The sequence below is a fragment of the Onychomys torridus genome, chromosome 17 (assembly GCF_903995425.1).
Source record: "Onychomys torridus chromosome 17, mOncTor1.1, whole genome shotgun sequence".
Classification (NCBI taxonomy): domain Eukaryota; kingdom Metazoa; phylum Chordata; class Mammalia; order Rodentia; family Cricetidae; genus Onychomys; species Onychomys torridus.
Window position 1 is genome coordinate 61,968,200 of NC_050459.1, and position 13,480 is coordinate 61,981,679.

A 13,480-nucleotide genomic window follows, 5' to 3' on the forward strand; every position below is an offset into this window, starting at 1 on the left:
AATAAATGAGCCAGCACCGCCCATTAATTAATTTTAATTGGTGTTTTGCCTGAAGGTGTGTCTGTATGAGGGCACTGGATCCCCTGGAACAGGCGTTACAGACAGCTATGAGCTGCCATGTGGGTCTTCTCTCTTAATGTGGTGAGTCCAGGAGCACACATAGGCTCTGTGCAGACACGGTATCACTTTGATGAGGATTTGACATTGGTAAGCACGGGCACCCTGGGGCTCCTGGAGCCCAAGCTCCACAGACACCAGGGAACAATTTCACTTACCTACAAGTGAGCAAGAAAGCTCATTCTGAATCCTTCTAGCAATTTTTCTAGGTTACTTATTCATTTTATATGTATTGCCATTACTGCCTATGTATCACATACATAAGTACAGACTGCTGTGGGCCGCCATGTGGGTGCTGAGAATTGAACCTGGAAGAACAGTCAGTGCTCCCATCCACTAAGCCATCCCTCCAGCCCAATACCTCTAGTAAATGTTTTAGAAAATTGGATCAAAGTTTTCTCTTTTTTGCTGTCAAGAAATGGTGCAGAACAGGACCATGGACACTGACCTGAGTCTGTTTGACGCTGTGCTTTGGAGACAGGCTGCCTGTGCTGTTGAGGCTACTGACGCTGCCATGGGATGGCGTGGAGCGGAGGCTGTCTTTGGGTGGGGGGCTGGCAGGCAGGACAGGCACAGCACCTGCAAACACTGTCTTCTTCTTCTTGGAAGGTGGGATGAGGGATGGGGGCAGGACAGAGGGCACTGGCTCCTTCTCCAAGGCGCGGTACACCAAGTGCATGGCCTGTGGTGCCAATGAGAAGAGAAGGGAACTGAGGAGACAGGGGCCACATAACAGAAAGAGTCTCATGCATTCTTGGAGCCGTGGAGACACCAAGAGGCTCCAAGGAATCTGTTGAGTTTGGGTGAGTGAAGTGAGCATAGATGGCAGCCATCCAGATACCACACAGCCAGTTCTGAGGGTTCTTTGCCAAGATGTGAGTTACCTGTGGTCTGAAATGTCGGGTAGGAAATCCAGAAACAACAAAAACTACATTCATGACACTTCTATTATAGCACATTGCCAGGACTGTTTTGAGACAGGTATCTCATGTTTCCCAGGCTGGCCTCACTTTCACTATTAGCCGAGGACGACTTTAACAGCTGACCCAGAGTGCTGAGATTGCAGGCATGACCCACCACATGTGGCACAGGACGAACCCAGGGCTTTGTGCACGCTTGGCAAGCGCTCTACCCATTGAGCTACAGCCTCAGTCTTCGCTGCAATTACCTCATTACAATTGCTATTCACCTATCACAATGAAAACACCATGACAGCCAAGAACAGACAGGAAAAGGAAGTACGTGTATGTACAGACTTGGCTGAGTACACCAGGCACTTGCAGCTCTGTCAGCATGCAGTATGACCACCAAGCCCCAGGGCTTATGATTTCCAAATTCCTGAAATCCGGAGATGCACAGACCCCCGAGAGGAGCCTCTACATCAAAATACTCAGGAGATACAGAGTATGACCCCAGAGGGGACAGAGAGAGGACAGGCAGGGGGAACAGGGGATACCTTCTAAATCATGTGTATGTATTTATTTATTTTGAGGCAAAGTCTTGATATGGAGCCCAGGTTGGACCTGAATCCTAATCCTCCTGCCTCAGCCTTCTGGGTACTGGGATGATAGGTACACAATGGCAAAAATCACAGATTTTGAAGATTTATTTTTATATCTATGAGTGTTTTGCCTGCCTACGTGTCTGTGCAGTGCCCATAGAGGCCAGAAGAGGGCATTAAATCTCCTGTAACTGGAGTTACAGATTGTTGTGAGCCTCCATGTGTGAGGTGGAAATCAAACCCGGTCCCCTGCAGTGCTTTTAAGCCCTAAGACATCTCTCCAGGCCCAGTATCACAGATTTTAAAGTCTATTTTAAAATGTAACTAGAAGTCCAGGTGCTGTACATGCCTATAATTATAGAACTAGGCAGATAAAGACAGGAGAATCAGAAGTTCAGACCACCTTCAAGCCTGGCAGTGGTGGTGCATACCTTTGATCCTACCACTTGGGAGGCAGAGGTAGGCAGATCTGTGTTTGAGGCCAGCCTAGTCCACAGAGTGAGTTCCAGGACAGCCAGGGCTATACAGAGAAACCCTATCTCTGCGTAAAAACAAAAACAAAACACAAAAACAAACAAAAGAAGACCAGCTTCAATTATCTGAGACTCTGTTTCAAAAAAAAAAAAAAAAAATCACAAAAATAAAGGCACTATGTTTGCAATTTATCTCTTTGAAAATGATCCAAGGGAAAAAACTTGTGTGTGTGTGTGTGTGTGTGTGTGTGTGTGTGTGTGTGTGTGTGAGAGAGAGAGAGAGAGAGAGAGAGAGAGAGAGAGAGAGAGAGATAGAAGGGGGAGATAGAAAGAGACAGAGAAGAACAAGAAGAAGGATGGTAAAGCAGGCATTGTAAGATCATACTGGATCAGTGAAGACGAGTCTGGACTCTCCTGACCCCTGATCTTTGTCTAAGTATTGGGAGATGTCAAAATAGACACTTTTAAACTAAAGACACAAAAGACTCCTGTACCCATCCCATGAGGCCTCAGCAAGGTGGGAACAGGACACAGAGGACTTACCACAGCAAATTCATCTCGGTCCAGATGTCCATCCTTGTCAATGTCACTGAGGTCCCAGACCTGCAGGGGCCAGACAGATCAGTAAACACAGCACAAGTAACATCTGAGTTGATAGTAAATAAGGCCAGGCAATCAGAGGCACTTAGAGAGCTGTATATCTGTTTTCCCACACACCTACACACATATGTACATATGTACACACACACACACACACACACACACACACACACACACACACACACACACACACGAAGAAAAGGAAAAGCATTTAAGAACTAGTTTGCGACAAGAGGCTGAGGCAGGAAGATTGGAAGCTCAGGGCCAGTCTGGAGTACATAGAAAGTTCCAGGCTGAGCCTATCTGTGTGAGTCTGACCAGGGATGGCCCCTATAGGCTCACATATTTGAATGCTTAGCTCTCGGTTGGTGAACTGTTAAGGATTAGGAGGTGTGGTCTTGTTGGAAGAGTTGTGTCACTTCAAAAGCCCACGCCAGGTCAGATCCAATCTTTCCCTGCATCTCCACTTGTGGATCAAATGTAGCTCTCAGCTACTTCTCCAGCATCATGTCTGCCTGCCTGCTGCCATGCTTCCTTTCATGACGACCATGGTCTAACCCTCTGAAACTATAAGCCAGCCCCAATTAAATTATTTCTTTTATAAAAGTTGCTGTGGTCATAGTGTCTCTTTACAGCAATAGAATACTAAGACCCTGCAGAAATCAAAACATACAATAATCCTGACACCCTGCAGCTCTCTGAAAACCATCCTCTGAGGGAGCTGAGGGTCAATACTGAGACCCACACCTTCCTACAGTAGCATGTTCACTGCGCTGACAAAGGCCAGCATGAAAACCACATCCCAGGAAACACTTTCAACTGAAATCTGAATCAAACTGGGGTCCCTGCAGTGCTCGTTCGTAAGCCATAAGGCATCTCTCCAGACCCAGTATCAGAGATTTTTAAAGCCTATTTTAAAATGTAACTGGAAATGTTGCACATGCCTATAATTCTAGAACCTGGGAGATAGAAGCACATCTAATAAGCATTAGGAAATGGTCTCTGAGAACCTCCAAGGACAATGTTTGTTGTTTTTAGGTTCTGTTGAAGGCCAGGGCCTTAGGCTCTGGTTGAACAACTACAGCCCTCTGTAGCAAGGCCCCACAGAGATAGTAAGCTTGCCTGGCCTACATACACCAGGAAGCAGGATGCCAGGATGAAGACTTAAGCCCCATCCATCTAGAGGAATCATGCCTGCAGTGGGAGATCTGAAGCCAAACACTTCGTAGTAATATGAACATATCTGTTGAGAGGCTCCTGATACAGGGCCCTGCCACACAGACTGGGCTGACCTCAAACTCATGATCCTCCTGCCTCAGCCTCTTGGAATTACAGGTGTGCATGGCCACAGCCACCGAAATTGAGACTTTTAAACAAACAAATAAATAAATAGGAATGCATATGGAGGTGGATTGGGAGTTTAAGGTTACCCCCCAGCCAAGATGGGAGATAGGAGACCCCATGAGAAAAATCAAAAAAGGAATAACGGAAACTATTTCTAACCTGTAACAGAGCTGAAAGTGCCTTAGCCTCGAGACTGACAGGCAGGAAAAAGCAAAGGCCACTGTAATGGCTCAGCAGGTAAAGGGGCCGCTGCAAAGCCTGGAAGCTCAGGTCAGTTCCCCAGGATGAAGGAGAGAACCAGGTCTTGCAAGCTGTCCTCTGACCTTCACAGATATACAGTGGTGTGCACACATACTATGTACATGCACACACTCTAAGTTTTTAAATGTAGGTAGCATAGCGGTATACACCTTTATCCCAGCACTTGGGAGGCAGAGGCAGGGAAATTCCTATGAATTCAAGACCAATATTGTCTACATAATGAGTTCCAAGCCAACCACAGCAACACAATGAAACCTTATCTCAAAAAAAAAGGGGGGGGGGGGCTGGAGAGATGGCTCAGAGGTTAAGAGCACCAACTGCTCTTCCAGAGGTCCTGAGTTCAATTCCCAGCACCCACATGGTGGCTCACAACCATCTGTAATGAGATCTGATGCTTTCCCCTGTATACATAATAAATAAATCTTTAAAAAATTTTTTTTCAATGTAACTTGTTCTTTATAAAAAAAAAAAAAAAGATTTTTTTATTTATTATGTATACAGTATTCTGTCTGCACATATCCCCGCAGGCCAGAAAAGGGCGCCAGATCTCATTACAGATGGTTGTAAGCCACCTTGTGGTTGCTGGGAATTGAACTCAGGATCTTTGGAAGAGCAGGCAGTGCTCTTAACCTCTGAGCATCTCTCCAGCCCGTAACTTGTTCTTTAAAGCTGGGTGTGGCAGTGTGCACTTATAATCCCAGTACTGGGGTGGCAGAGACAGGGTAATACCTGGATTCTTAGCCAGCCAGCCCAGTGAGAGACACTTTCTAAAAAGCAGAAGACAGCAGTAAAGCGTGCACCCAAGGTTGTCCTCTTCACTCCACATACACATGCACTCCTGTGCAGACACCTTTTTAAAAAAGAAAAGGGGATTTGGTGCTAGGCTTGGCGCAGGCTCTGCTGTCACAGGTACAAGTAGCCATCTCCCATCTCCCGTCTGCCCTGCCTCTTGTTGTGAGTAGATGGATGCCAGCCTCTTCCCAGGAGCAGAAGAGCGGCCCTGCTCCTCCAACTACAGACAAGGCCTGGGGGCACGGTGCTCGGTGGGAGAAGAAAGGTGACCTTTAACAGACAGACATGCTAGAGTACAGGATGGGAAAGCTCGAAGCCGCTTACCCTGCCCAGCACATCCAGAGGTAGTTTCGAGTTCATGAGGACTGGCTTGACCTTGTCTCCAGAGAGCAGACCATTGACTGGCAGAAGGCTTTCAAAGATGCCATCAAACTTTGCCTTCTCTTCCACCTACCAGGAAAAAAAGGAGCTGGGATGAACAGAGCACATGGTTCAGATCCAAACCCAGACTTGTCTACATAGAGCTCAGCTGTACCAGAGGGTGCGAGATATCCTAGAGCAAGCCCAGCTGCCTAAGTTTCCAGGGAGAATTTATGGCCTGGGGGGAGCAGCTCCCTGGCACCATGGCCTAGGGGCCACAGTGAGCAGAAGAGAAGCTGGTCCACACCTTGTTCTGCCTAATGGCAAAAGGGGCCTAGCCAGCAGGGCAACGCATTGCAGTGCCTGAAGGAACCTCATTAGATGTTCAGTTTGGGAGCAAACATGGCCCAAATCAACCTCTAGTGGGGCCAAAGGCACACACCTCTCATTCCAGCACTCAAGATGGAGCTAGGATAGAGGGTTTGAGGCCAGCCTATGCTACATGGGAAGACCCTGTCTCAAATGTCAACTTCAAGAGCAGAAGTCTTGCTTCTTACAATCCAAACATAAGCTGTGTTGGGGCTCAGTACAGCGAATCCTTGGGTTCTAATTACATCACTAAGAGAAAAAGGTTTTGAAAGCGTGCTGTGGTTTAGTAGGTAGAGTGCCCGTGTAGCACTCATAAAAGTCCCTGGGCTCCATCCCCAGCACTGTATAAACCACAGGCCCCACCTGCAATCCCAGCACTGAGGTGGAGGTGAGGGTTCAAGGTCATTCTTGGCTACATCCAGGTCTGAAGTCAGACTGGGCTATGGAGACCCTGTGTTAGACAAACAAACTAAACAGGGCTAAGGGCAATTTGGCGGCAAAGCCCTTGCCTGAGAAGCTCAAGGTCATTGGTCAAAGTTCAAAAGAGACAGCAGGATCAAGAAGGAAGAAAGAAGTACAGGGAAGAGGGGGCTGCTTCCCATTCTCTGAGAACATCCACAGCCCACACTCAGCTGCAGATGCAACTCTGGCTTACCAGAAGGAGTCACTTAGGTTTTACAAATATGTATCTCAAATTTTAATGTATTTATTGTGTATACACTTGTGTGTGCAAACACACACACTGAGGCAGTCAGGAAATTTGAGAAAGTGAGCTCTCCTTCCATCATGTGGGTTCCAGGAGCATCACATTTGGCAGCAAGTGCCTTTATCCACTGAGCCATCTCACCAGCCCCATCTCTCTCTTTTTTGAGACAGATTCTCCCTATGTGATCCATACCAGCCTTGAACATGTGATCTTTCCCCCAGCCTCAGGTTCCTGAATGTTGGGATGACAAGCATGTGTCACTGTGATAAAACACTAAGATAGATGTTGGTAGCAGAGGGTGGGGTTTTGCTGTAACAGCCTGACCATGCCTCTTGTTGATGGAATGTGGACTTTGGGATTTGGATCTGGAAAGCAGTAGAATGCTTTAAGGTGGGCTCAATGGGCCATCCTAGTAGAACCATGGAAGACAGTGGTACTGAGGGGGATTTGAACTGTAGGGCCAGGCTCAAGAGGTTTCAGAAGAGAAGAATGTTAGTAGTATGTGGCCTAGAGACCATTCTTGTGATATTTTGGGGAGGAAAAAAGTGGCTGCTTTTTGCCCTTGTCCAAAAAATCTACCTGAAGCTAAATTTAAAAGTTTGGAATTAATGGTGTTGGCAGAGGAGATTTCAGGGCAGCCCAGTGTTGACTCTGTCCTACGGTTATTAGTGGTCACTCTCTCTCTCTCTCTCTCTCTCTCTCTTTTCTTTTTGGTTTTTCAAAACAGGGTTTCTCTGTGTAGCCCTGGCTATCCTAGAATTCACTCTGTAGACCAGGCTGGCCTTGAACTCACAAAACTCTACCTGCCTCTGCCTCTGGAATGCTGGAATTAAAGGTGTGCACCACCACTACCCAGCCCAGCTTTCTGATTTTTTACTTGCCCTGGGACATAAGACCCTCTCTCTTCTTTCAGCGAGGCAAATAGTAAATGGTTCAAATCCCGGGAAATTTTCGTATAGTACTATAGGACCAGGCTTAATATCACTCTTGCCGGGGGCCTAGAAGAGCACTGCCCGCGGTGCAGGAGTAAGTCTAGACACACGGAGCCCTTTGTCCAACTCCTCTAGTCCTCGCCACCATCACCCTGCATCAGAGCTCCTCACGCTTCTACAGACTGTTCTACATCTTTCCCAAGACAGCAACATCTTCATGTGCAACACAACTAAGAATTGCAAGGTCCCCACAGGAAGCTTCCTGGCAACCCAAAAAGGGGAAGAGAATAAAGGCGGAGTTAGTGAGGAGCTGGAATAAATCAGAGAAGGAATTTATGTACCAGGAATCTATCCTTACTGTGGTTAGGTGAAACATTACGAGTCTATCATAAATGTGCTCAGACTACAAACCTACAGGTGGTAGGGTAAAGAAATCTGTAAGTCACTAAAATAAAACTGCCACTGTTCTTCTCTGCTGCCAGTTCCTGACAGGGCAGGAGGAGCGCTGACAGCTAGTCAATCTGCAGCACAGCTTGAAGCACCTGGTGAGAGGAAACCCCTTTGATCTAAGATGGTGCTGGGGGGGGGGGGAGCAGTGGAAGATCTGAACTTGACTTGCACAAGAAACAAAGCTATACATCTAGTAGCCTGTTAGTCTCCTAGGCTCAGCAGGGGAGTTAGTACCCAGTGGAACAGTGTCTGAGAAGCTTAGCTGTTTGCCAAGATGGTCTGGAAGTATTTGGACACACAAGAATTTCATAGCAGCTGAAATATTAAAACATCAAATATTCATAATAAATGGCTTTTGACAGACCCTTGGCCGGTCAAAATATAGCTTTAATACACAGCTAAATCTCTATATTCTTGTGACCCGCAAGAGGAATTGAACTGTTGCTTCATGAAAGAACAGGACATGTCCAGGACAGGGGGCAAGAAGTGGATCTATGTTCCTGCCTCTGCAACCTGAGTGCTAGGATTAAAGGTGTGGGCCACCACAGCCTGGATCTTAGCAATCACTCTTATGCAGACCTGAGCAAAGACAATCACAAAAGGTCCAGTGTGAGGAGAAAGGGACCTCAGAGTGTGATGGAGCAGTCCAGTGCTCAGGAGATCCTAAATGAAATAAAGGAAGTGGGGGCTTCAAGGCGAGACCCCAAGTAGCTAAACTTTCAACTTGTGAAGAGGAATTAAGAAAATTTTAGGGCCAGGCACAGTGGGGCACATCTTTAATCCCAGCACTGAGAGGCAGAGGTAGGTGGATCTCTGAGTTGGAAGCCAATTTGGTCTTCAGAGCAAGTTTCAGGACAGCAAAGTTTAGGCACTGAAGGAAACCCTTCAGAACAGAAAACTGGTGAAAATGTGAACAAGGGGGAGTAGGTGGGGGATGTTCCAGCCTCAGCAAGCAGCAGAACTTGGCAGCTTCAGCCACATGGTTCTGGCGTAAGAGACAAGGATAGAAGAAAGAAGTTATGGAATCTCCCTCCATGACTAAGGAAAGTCACTGAGGCCAGGCAGGTGTCAGGGGTGTCTCTGCATGGACGCTCAAGGAGGCCATTGTGTGAAGCTGTGACAGTGAAGTCTGAGTTGCCTTTGGAGAACCCAAGATGTTAGAGATGCCAGAGGTAAGGGTTACCTGCTGAGGAGAGCTGCCAACAGGGAGTGGAACCAGCCCAAGAGAGAGAAGTATCAACAGAGCTGGATGGAGTTTGAGATCTGAAGAGCACTTTGACATCAGACATGGAGATGCAGAGTTTGCTCAACTGGTGTTTGGGCTTGCTTTTGTCCAGTATTTCTTCACTATGCTCCCTTCCCTGTGCTTTTGAATAGCAATGTATATCCTATGCCATTGTATGTTGGAAGTATGTAGTCTGCTTTTCATTTTTATTTTACAGAGGGTTACAGCTAAGAGACTGCCATGAGGGTGGGTGTGGTGGCAACAACCTTTTATCCCAGCACTCCGGAGGCAGAAGCAGGCAGATCTCTGAGTTCGAAGCCAGCCTGGACTACAGAGTGAGTTTCAGGACAGCCCGGACTACACAGAGAAACCCTGTCTCAAAAAAGAGAGATTGCCATGAGTCTCAGAAGAGACTGTACTTTCAAACAGTATGGAGACTGTGAGAGACTGGGGACTTTTGAAGTTGGACTGAAGGCGGATGGCTAAAAAGACTACGGGGCCAGGGAGTGGAATGTGGTAGTTTGAATGAGAACAGCCCCCATAGTCTCACAGATTTAAATGCTTGGTCACCAACAAGTCGCACTATTAGGCACTGTGGCCTTGTTGGAAGAAGCATGTCACTGTGGATGGGCTTTGAGGTTTCAAAAGCCCAAGCCAGGCCCAGTGGTGCTCCCCCTGCTCTCTCCCCCTCCCTCCCTCCCTCCCGATGCCTATGGATACAGATGTAGAACTCTCCACTCCTCTCCGGCACCATGTCTGCCTGCACGTCACCATGTTTCCTGCCATGCTGATAAACAGACTAAATCTCTGACACTCTAAGTCAGCCCCAGTCAAATGCTTTCCTTTGTAAGAGCCGCTGTGGTCATGGCATCTCTTCACAGCATAGGACACTGACTGAGATGGCCACCATGCTTGTCTGTCCTTCCTCGAGGCAGGACCACACTGCCCTCGGCATGGAAAAGGAACACCTTAAGTGCTGGGTGAGGCTTTTTACAGAGCAGCAGGCACCTCACAAAGGGAAGACTAGCCTCAGGGAGCTGGCTGGAAGGCTGCACAGGCAGTGTGCCTCTTCTCTATCCCAAAGAACCAATCCAAGCAACACAGCCCCAGACGCGCCCTGAGAACACAGCAATTAACTGCAACCTCAGCTCCTTGGCTCCTTGCTCACAGACACAGCCGCTCGCTACGGTGAGAGAATTTGAAAATTGATTTTGCAAGCCTAGCGCTGTGGCATGCCTGCCATCCCCATGCCAGGGAGGTAGAGGCAGAGGGTTAGGAGTTGGAAACTGCCTCAGCTACAAGTTAGCTTGTCATCAGCCTAGGTGACCTAAGACCCTTTCTCAAGAAGCAAAAAAAAAACCAAAACAAAACAAGGGTTGGAGAAATGATTCAGAGGTTAACGCAGCCAAGTGCAGTTCCCAATGCCTAAATTAGGAGGCCTACAACAGCTGGTAACTCCAGCTTCTGGGGATCCCACCCCCCATCTTTGGCCTCCAAGGGCAAACATACCCACCATAGACATACAAATAATTAAAAATAAAATAAAATCTTAAAAACAATATTAAAACAGATATGACCCTCGGATTCTGTGGAGACATACAGATGGCAAAGGTGCTCCAGAATGTTCCAAATGATACAGATGGCTAGCGCATCAACTATGGCACTGTCCCCCTCACTTACCCGCACAGCCCAGTGAGTCTCTGTAGACGGTTGTGTGGCCATCAGTGGGCTGCTGGTGTCATGCTGAGGAAAAAAGGGACAGGATCACATGTGCAAACACAACCAAAATAATCTCATTCCAAAGAGGGATGGTCACTGAATGGAGAATGAGCTATGACTCCACAGCTCCCTCCCAGGTGTAGACCCACACAGGTGCACACACAAATCCATGACCCTCACGCTGCACTGCTCCTAACAGCCAAAGGTGCAGGAGACACCACAGAGCTCAGCAGACAGACAGGTACGCAGTGCCCAGCCACAGTCACAGCAGTAAAGTATCCTGATCTGGGTAGACTGAGTGCAAGATGCACACACAAGTGTGACTCCACTGAGAGCAACATCAGAAAAGACAAGAGATGGGCAGCTACCAAGGACTGGGAGACAGAGAAACAGAGTAAGACAGGGCCCAGGATCTTCCTTCATGGGATGAGAACTAGAACTCAGGCTGACGTGTAAGCGCTACCCAACTGAGCATTTTATTTATTTTGTTTTCAAGACAGGGTTTCTCTGTGTAGCCCTGGCTGCCTGGAACTCAGATTCGCCTGCCTCTGCCTCCGACTCCTGAGTGCTGGGGTGTGAGCCACTATGCCTAGCTGAACTGAGCACTTAAAAAATGGTAAATTTAGGCCAGGCAGTGGTGGCGCACGCCTTTAATCCCAGCACTCGGGAGGCAGAAACAGGTGGATCTCTGAGTTCGAGGCCAGCCTGGGCTTCAGAGTGAATTCCAGGAAAGGTGCAAAGCTACAAACCCTTTGTAAAACCAAAAACAAACAAACAAACAAACAAACAAACAAAAACAACAAAAGAGGTAAATTTTATGGTGTATGCATTTCACCTTAACTAAAACATAGGATAAACAAGAGAAAACATGGAGCTGTCACTCACACATATATTTGTACACAAACAAGAGAGTATGATGGCTTGCATACTCACAAACTTCGGTGGTGGCATGGTGAGGCTCAGATTGCTCAAGGTGACTTCGTGGCCACTCTGTGCACAGGCCACCAATCTCAGCGCAACATAGAAACCCTGTGGACCCAGAGAGGGGCGTTAGCCCTGTAAGGTAGCACAAGACAACATAGAAACCCTGTGGACCCAGAGAGGGGCGTTAGCCCTGTAAAGCAGCACAGGACAGCTCTCATTTCCATTGTGATGACCAGACACCACAGTAGGCAGCCAGTAGTAAGTACTGAGCATTAGAAAGATTCAAGTGTGGGGCTGGAGAGGTGGCTCAGCGGTTAAGAGCACTGACTGCTCTTCCAGACAGAGGTCCCGAGTTCAATCCCCAGCAACCACATGGTGGCTCACAACCATCTGTAATGAGATCTGGTGCCCTCTTCTGGCATGTAGACAGAACACTGTATTTGTAATAAATAAATAAATCTTAAAAAAAAAAAAAAAAAAAAAAAAGATTCAAGTGGAGGCTGGAGATGGCTCAGCGGTTAAGAGCACTAGCTGCTCTCCCAGAGGACCTGGGTTCACTTCCCAGCACCTACATGGCAGCTCACAACTGTCTGTTACTCAAGTTCCAGGGGATCTGACACCTTCGCACCAACGCACATAAAATAAAGTTAAATAAATTATTTTTTTTAAAAAAGATTCAAGTAAAGGGATTTCCCAAAGGCAATGAGATGCTGGAGCAGTCCATACACTTACAATAACTGATGGGTTAAAAATACACATAGCCTATTTTGTTTTCTATTTTTGTGGGGTAGGGGTGGGGCCTGAAGCCTCAGGAATACCAGGCAAGCACTTTTCTCCCAAGCTGTACTTCAGCCCAGGTATTGGATTTAAAAAAAAAAAAAAAAAAAAAAAAAAAAATTTAAAGAAACTATTAGTATTTATTTGAAAGGAGGGGTCATGTGCACCCAGTGAGGAATTCAGCTCTCTCCTCCCACCATGTGGTTCTAGGGACTGAACTCAGGTCATCAGGCTTGTTGGCAAGGACCTTCACCAGAGGGACTGTCTCACTGACCTCCTTTTTTCTTTTTCAATACTTAGTTTTGATACCTTTTTTTTTTTTTTTTGAGTTCTTTGGTTTTTTGAAACAGGGTTTCTCTGTGTATCCCTGGCTGTCCTGGAACTTGCTCTGTAGACCAGGCTGCCCTCAAACTCAAAGATCCACCTGCTTCTGCCTCCCAAGTGCTGGGACTAAAGGTGTGCGCCACCACCAACCGGCTGGTTTTGCTATTAATTGTGAGTGTGGGTACCCACAGAGGCCAGAGGCGTCAGACTCCTGGAGCTGGAGGTACAGGGGTTGCAAGCGGCCTTGTGGGCACTGGGAACTGATCCCAGGTCCCTGCAAGAGCAGCAAGCACCCTTAACCATTGAGCCAGTTCTCCGGCCTCCTTTGGAACAGGTTCTTACTACGCAGCTGAGTCTGAAGGGGACTCTCAATCCTCCTGCCTCAGCCTCCTGAGTGCCGGCATGACCTGAGTTCTGTGATGAGCCGTCAACTTGACACAGCTAAAACCGGATGAGAAAGAGCCTTGATCAAGGAGCTGCCTCTGTCAGACTGGCCTGCAGATGTGTCTACGGAGCATTTCCTTAATTAATGACTCACAAAGACAGTGCCATTCCTGGGCTGCTAGTCCTAAATTCTATGTATGGAGCAAGCCAGGGAAGCAAGCC

At 47.4% G+C, this 13,480-nt stretch overlaps 1 protein-coding gene across 6 annotated transcripts in view; it reads right to left on the minus strand.

Annotated features, from left to right (window-relative positions):
* Window positions 1-13,480, minus strand: part of Eps15l1 (epidermal growth factor receptor pathway substrate 15 like 1) — a 94,178-nt gene that overhangs the window by 47,978 nt on the left and 32,720 nt on the right. For all 6 annotated transcript variants that reach the window (XM_036209236.1, XM_036209238.1, XM_036209237.1 and 3 more), the window contains exons 5-9: window positions 11,783-11,878; window positions 10,811-10,873; window positions 5,413-5,538; window positions 2,635-2,694; window positions 566-799 (exon numbers count right to left, since the gene is read on the minus strand). In XM_036209236.1, coding sequence (XP_036065129.1) covers window positions 566-799; window positions 2,635-2,694; window positions 5,413-5,538; window positions 10,811-10,873; window positions 11,783-11,878 — 579 coding nt within the window. The remainder of the gene's footprint in view (window positions 1-565; window positions 800-2,634; window positions 2,695-5,412; window positions 5,539-10,810; window positions 10,874-11,782; window positions 11,879-13,480) is intronic.